Consider the following 6,000-nt stretch of genomic DNA (forward strand, 5'->3'; position numbering starts at 1 on the left):
GGTGGTGGAGGTGATGTAGGGTGAAGGAGGGAATGGAATGAAAAAAAACATGGGGGTATGGAGGGAATGAAATTGGGGTATTTTAAAGGGAATAGAATGGACTAGGTAATGAGTCATTCCATTCATTTGATCAACCAAACACACTTTTCTCCGTTACCTCACAATGAGTCATTTCATTACATCCTCCATTCTTGCAAACCAAACGCTACCTATGAGTTATGAGTGTAGAAGAGCATTTCTGAGACCGGAGAACTAGATCCTCACAAACATAATAGCCATTCACCCGTAGCTTAAGCTTTTCCATGTTCGGGGAGCTTCTAATCAGAAAGAGAAGGAAAGGTAACCCATATTCGTAAATGAAACTCATCTCAATAATATGCACGTATTTGAGGTGAATTAATGTCGTTGGAAGCTCTTTTGGAACCCCGCCTTTTTCAAAATACTTGAACCATAGCCAATACAATGGTTGATTATATGCATAAAAAAAGATTAATTAGAAACTTCGTCACAACAAATATCGAATACATACAAAAAATAAAATAAAATAAAATTTGAGTTGAATCAATTACCTCCATTATCAAGAGGCAAATAGACAGATTTTCAACCATAGGGAAACACTCAAATAGATCGGTGATGGTGTAATCGTCAAAATCTTGTGAATCATCAAAAGCTTGTGAATCAGTAATCTGCAACAACTTGCAATATTGAGGTACACCATGAAAGCCTATGAGGATCAATATTCTATTTTTACTAGAACTTACAATAGTTAAGCTCTTAAGCAATGGACATCTAAATAGATGTAGAAACGCCTTTTTTGTAGTGATTACATTACTCATGTATAAGCTTGTAAGGCTATCGAATACATTGGATGTTATTGTTTTGTAGGCAAGGTCACAGCCAATGAGATGTAGTTCCGTTAACTGTTGAAACGAGAAGACAGGTAAGGGTAACACATACCCCCAAAAAAGTTCTAGTGTTAATGTCTTGACACTATAGTTTCTTAATAAATAAGATACTATATATGCGATTTCAACGCATTCATCGTATGCACAAACCCTAAGGGTGAACTCATCTATTGGACCCTCATGTTTTAACAAAATTTGATAATAAGCGTAGTATAGTTTACACCAATAGCTTTTCCCTTTCCTTAGAGTTTGTAAGTTATAAAGCCTTTCCTCTGGTGGCGGTGCATCATCCACACAACTTGATACGTTAAACATATCCTCGTCAAGCACAAGTTTAGGGATTTTGGTCCAATGGTACCTCCATTCCTTAGCAAGGATGCTTGTCCTTGCGGCCTCTTGAATCGGTATACGACATAGAATGTTTTCTATCATGGTTTGAGGAAGCTTGTTGAACATGTCCATCTGAGAATATATTCTTGATGCTACAATATTAACAACCGTGAAAACAAATATACGATCGACTATGTTCAATACATGGGCTTTATAATTTATACTTTCTTATTTGAATATTGTAATATGATGCAGGGATTGTTATTTTTTAAATAGAGTACATAACACTTCACTACAAAAATCAATCAAGGTATTTTAGTGTTTGTATGCAAATGAGAAGAATGAGTTAGATTTGTCTTATGGATTTACTGCCAAGTAATTAATACTATATATTTTCTAAATCACAAAGATAAATAGCATTATTGAACATATTTATGTTTTATTTTTCATAATGACATTGTTAAAATGATTCTTCTAATTCTTTACCCTGTTTCCTTACACTTGTACATGTGTTTTACTAGAATACTAGTCACATAAAATATGCACATTGATTTGGAGTAAATCAATACAAGTTCAGAAGATTACCAGTTTAATTTGAATCAGTTTAGAAGATGCAGCTTGCAGAAACCTAACCATCCAAGCTGCAAAATGCAAGTGAGGGCACCAATGATTGATACAGTGGCAGATATAGAAGTATCTGCAAGTACTGCATTGCTGATTTGGGATGGATCTTGAATGACTATTTGGGCTATAGAAGATTAAAATTGGGCTTCTGATTTTGGCTATAAAAGGTTAAAATTTGGACTTAAGCGAGCCGAGTCGAGCCTGTCTATGCTTGAAATGTAATTGAACAATCTCGTCTCGGCTCAAAAACCATTTGATTTTTTTAAATGTTAAGCAATACTACTTTTAAATGATTGTCTTTGGTTAAGGTAGTAGTATCTAGGGATGACCAAATGGTACAAAACCGGTACCAAAACGAGCATTTCGGTACAACTATCAAGTTTTTTAAGAACATCGGGATCGGGAGAGTGATGGAGGCCCAAGTATTAAAGAGTGTGCCATGTTATATTTGGAGGCCCATGATCGCGCTTCCAAAGGCGGCCCATGAAAACGGGCATAACTTGGCCTACGAAGCTCCGTTTCAGGCCCACGACCAGTCAAATCAAAGCTTGAGACGAGGAGCACGTTGTGGCAAACAGCCTACGGCGGTTTGTGCCTTGTCTGAAGCCCAAAAACGCCTCCTAAATAAGTTATGGGCATTTTATTGTTTTTTCATCAGTTTTTAATTTTTGTTTTTGGGTTTGTGTTTGGCCCATGGCCTTTTTCGGGCCCATTTCGATTTTGAAAGTCTATTTATATGATTGTAATGTAATTTGAAAAGAGAGACTTGAATTTAATTAATAAAGTATTTTCTCTTCATTTTCCCTGACCTTTGGGTGAGATTTGGGAGTTTGGAAGTTCATCACGGGAATTCTTAGAATCAACGTGATTCGATCTTCGCTATTGTTTTACCGCTGCATTAGAGAGTAACGCTATTTTCGGAATTTTTGCCTACAGATGCCAAGTTCTTAAAAAATTCGAGATCCGGAAATTTGAGACCGTTACCGGCCAGAGGTCATCCCTAGTAGTATCTATGAAGTGTGGTATTTATACTAGTTTTACAATGGTTGAAGAAAGTGAAAACCCTTAACGAATTTTTCTAATAGGCAAAAGTGTAAAGGTGAATTTAAATTACATGATGAAAAGTCCCTACATTTTGCTCGTGGTGGTATATATAACTGATTGATGATTTCTAAACATAAAAAAAGGTTAAATTTATAAACACGATTTAGTATGTCTGCTCACTATGATATACAGAAGGAAAGTGAATCCATCATACGAGTATTATATCTTTTGGTAAGATTCCGGTATTGTCCAAGAACACAAAGGCTTTCAATACGTAAAACAGTCATCGTCTAATCAAATTCAAATAATGAGGCTTTAAAATGATATTTAGCTAAATAAATAAAGTGAACCAACTAATGGTAAAAGATAATCAAAGAAAGAGTCACTTCGGTTGGCTCCTCAGGAAGGACACAATTGAGTTCGGGTTCTTATTTTCATAAGATGACAATCCAAATGTAGAAAAAGCTTTGGTTAAGCTAACAGAATCATACACCTATTCGGAAAGCTTTCACGATCATATTGATAAAAAGCCATATAATAACCGAACTATCTTATATATGTAAAAGAAGGAAAAATAATATAGGGCCCCTCAAACGTTTAGGCCATGCTTGATCGTTCACCCAGCACGCCCTTTAATCTTACTCTTAAATTTACACGTTTTTAATAATCATGAAACTAGACCCTCAACCATTTAGAGAAGTATTTATCTTGATACTTGGTATAATGCACATACGTTTAAAATTTCATATTGTTAATTATTCTGTATATATAGTACAATAAGTAGTCGGTGCGTGCACACAATTCATTGCTCGCAGTGTTGATCGTTATGTGCAATTTGCTTAAGCAAAGATGTACAATATGACCCTGTCAACATGAAGTAAAAAGGAAAATTAAAGTCAGGTCAAATGAGTAGAATCACATATAAAATGCACATACCCTCCTAAACCAGTTAACATTTTAAAAGTTGTAAACATCCAACAGGCGAAATACTTCGAAAAAAATCCAATACATTAACCAAGGTTAAAACATTTCAGAAAACTCAATCTCTTTCAACAATTACTTCAATCACCGGTGATGCACGTGGAGATCGTAAAAACATTTCAACAAGCTCCAACTCTTCATCCTTAGTAACCTTGTACCAACGCAGTATCTTTAGCTTCTTCAACACAGGTGACTTAGCCAAGATAAGCTTCACTAAATCCAAGCTATGCCTTCTTGCACAAAATTGAATCTCTAGCTCATTCAAATGTTCCAACCACATATCTGAATAACTTTCCGCTTTATCAAATCTCCCATATAGATCAGGATAAATCTACAAGAGTCATGAGTAATGTATTATTATTATTATTATTATTATTATTTTTTGTAAATAAACAAGATACACACAGGATAGATTTATGTCATTTACCATCAGCTTAAGTTTCTCCAGGTTCAGGCTGCTTCTGATCAAAAAAGCATAACAAGGATTTCTGTACATGTAATACGAAGGCCTATCTATAATACGTAAGTATTTAAGGTGGACTAATGCAGCTGGAAGCTTGTTAGGAACTCTGCCTTGGGCAAAATGCTTGAACCATAGCAAACAAAAGATTAACCATAAGTGAAAAGGTTGAATCAACTATAAACATGCGAAAAATATTACCTTTAACATTAGAAGATCAATTGTCAAAGTTTCAATCATAGGCTAACACTCGAACAGCTTGATAACATTGAAATCATCAATGTCTGGCAAGCTTTCAAGATTAGGAGTCTGCAGCAACATACGTCATTCAAATAAGATGAAAGCCCATGATGATCGATTTTAAATTGTAGTAAGAACTTACCAGAATGACGGTCTTAAGTAATGGGCAACTTGATAGGAAAAGCAAAAGCATTTGTTTATTGATGATTACATTCGCCAAGTATAAGTTTGCAAGGCTACCAAAACCACTAAATGTTGGCGGAACATCAAGATGACAGTGATGGAGATACAGGTCGGTTAAGTTATACAAGGAGAAAATAGATTTAGGTAAACAATACCCACACATATCAACTGTTAATTTCTTGAGAGTAGTATTGTTCCTTGGCAAATAATCTATAATACGATCGACTTCAACACACGGGTCAAAGGCATACATGGATAGGGAAAACTCTTGTATTGGACCCCGGTAAATTGGCATAACTTGGTTTATAGCATTTACAATTTTACGATCTTCTCGAGTCATGCGTTCCTCATCATCATCCCAACTTGAAAATTTTACTTTATTTGCAACAAATTCAAGTTTCGGGTATTTGGTCCAATAATATCTCCATTCCCTAGCGAGGATACTTATCCTTGCTGCCTCTTTAAATGGAAGAAGAGATAAGATGGTTTCTATTATGGAAGAAGGAAGGTTGCTTATCATATCAGAACGCAAACGTTTTGCTTCCATCCCGAGCTATTTTTTTTCAAAGACGATACTTAATGCTGCAAATATAGTTACTGTAAAGAGTAAATATTGATTTAAAATAAAATGTGATACTTTGTTTTTTTGGATGTCTGATTTTTGTTTTCTGGAGACTTGAACTCAACCTCCTAAACCCTTCGTGTTTAAAAGGTTTTGCCTTTAACAATGGACCACCAACCTCATTGGTAGACGATACTTAATAATGCCTCTTTAAATAGTTACAACATGTATAGAAACCCTTATAAATGGTATACTTATTCTAAATAATAAAATGAAAGGTATGACTTGTTGATGAACGAGGATGCATGTAAACCACTTTAATTAATAAAAAAAATAAAGATAAATCTGACATCTTCAATTAAATCATAAAACATAAGTCTTTCAATTCATTAGTTTCAACTAGTAAAAACTGCCTATGTCACACAGACATATATATGAATGAAATTTTTGTAGTACCGATACTGTGCCAAACCACACCAATATGAAGTACCAACGATACATCAATATCCGGCCATATCAATGCCGGTATTCGGTCTTCATGTTTTCGGTATCAGCGCACTTTGGTTCCATATTTTAATGATACCGATACCGACAGGTACCAACCGAACCATAGTCGGTAGTTTATAGTTTTACTCCTTTTCGGTTTCAGTATTTTTTTAGTATAGATACGG

The 6,000-nt window shown here is 35.0% G+C and overlaps 1 protein-coding gene and 1 pseudogene across 1 annotated transcript; both read right to left on the reverse strand.

The window, feature by feature from the left end:
- Positions 1 to 205: 205 nt before the first annotated feature.
- LOC143569725 (F-box/FBD/LRR-repeat protein At1g13570-like) lies at positions 206 to 1,382 on the reverse strand. Its single transcript, XM_077055567.1, has 2 exons — positions 570 to 1,382; positions 206 to 442 (listed from the first exon to the last, which is right to left on the reverse strand). Exons 1-2 carry the CDS (start codon positions 1,365 to 1,367, stop codon positions 206 to 208), a joined length of 1,035 nt encoding a protein of 344 aa, XP_076911682.1. The 5' UTR covers positions 1,368 to 1,382.
- A 2,560-nt stretch (positions 1,383 to 3,942) lies between these two features.
- On the reverse strand, positions 3,943 to 5,287 carry LOC143569726 (F-box/FBD/LRR-repeat protein At1g13570-like; annotated as a pseudogene).
- Positions 5,288 to 6,000: the final 713 nt, after the last annotated feature.

Source organism: Bidens hawaiensis, unplaced genomic scaffold (assembly GCF_021521415.1).
Source record: "Bidens hawaiensis isolate Kalapana, Puna unplaced genomic scaffold, B.hawaiensis_p1.1 tig00024638_1, whole genome shotgun sequence".
NCBI classification, from domain to species: Eukaryota; Viridiplantae; Streptophyta; class Magnoliopsida; order Asterales; family Asteraceae; genus Bidens; species Bidens hawaiensis.

What these genes read in the sequence shown, in the direction of transcription:
- LOC143569725 (XM_077055567.1), bottom strand. Translation starts at nt 1,367, where the DNA reads ATGGACATGTTCAACAAGCTTCCTCAAACCATGATAGAAAACATTCTA. An exon ending in TTTGCCTCTTGATAATGGAG is followed by an intron (nt 443 to 569) that starts GTAATTGATTCA and finishes CTATGGTTCAAG; the next exon opens with TATTTTGAAAAAGGCGGGGT.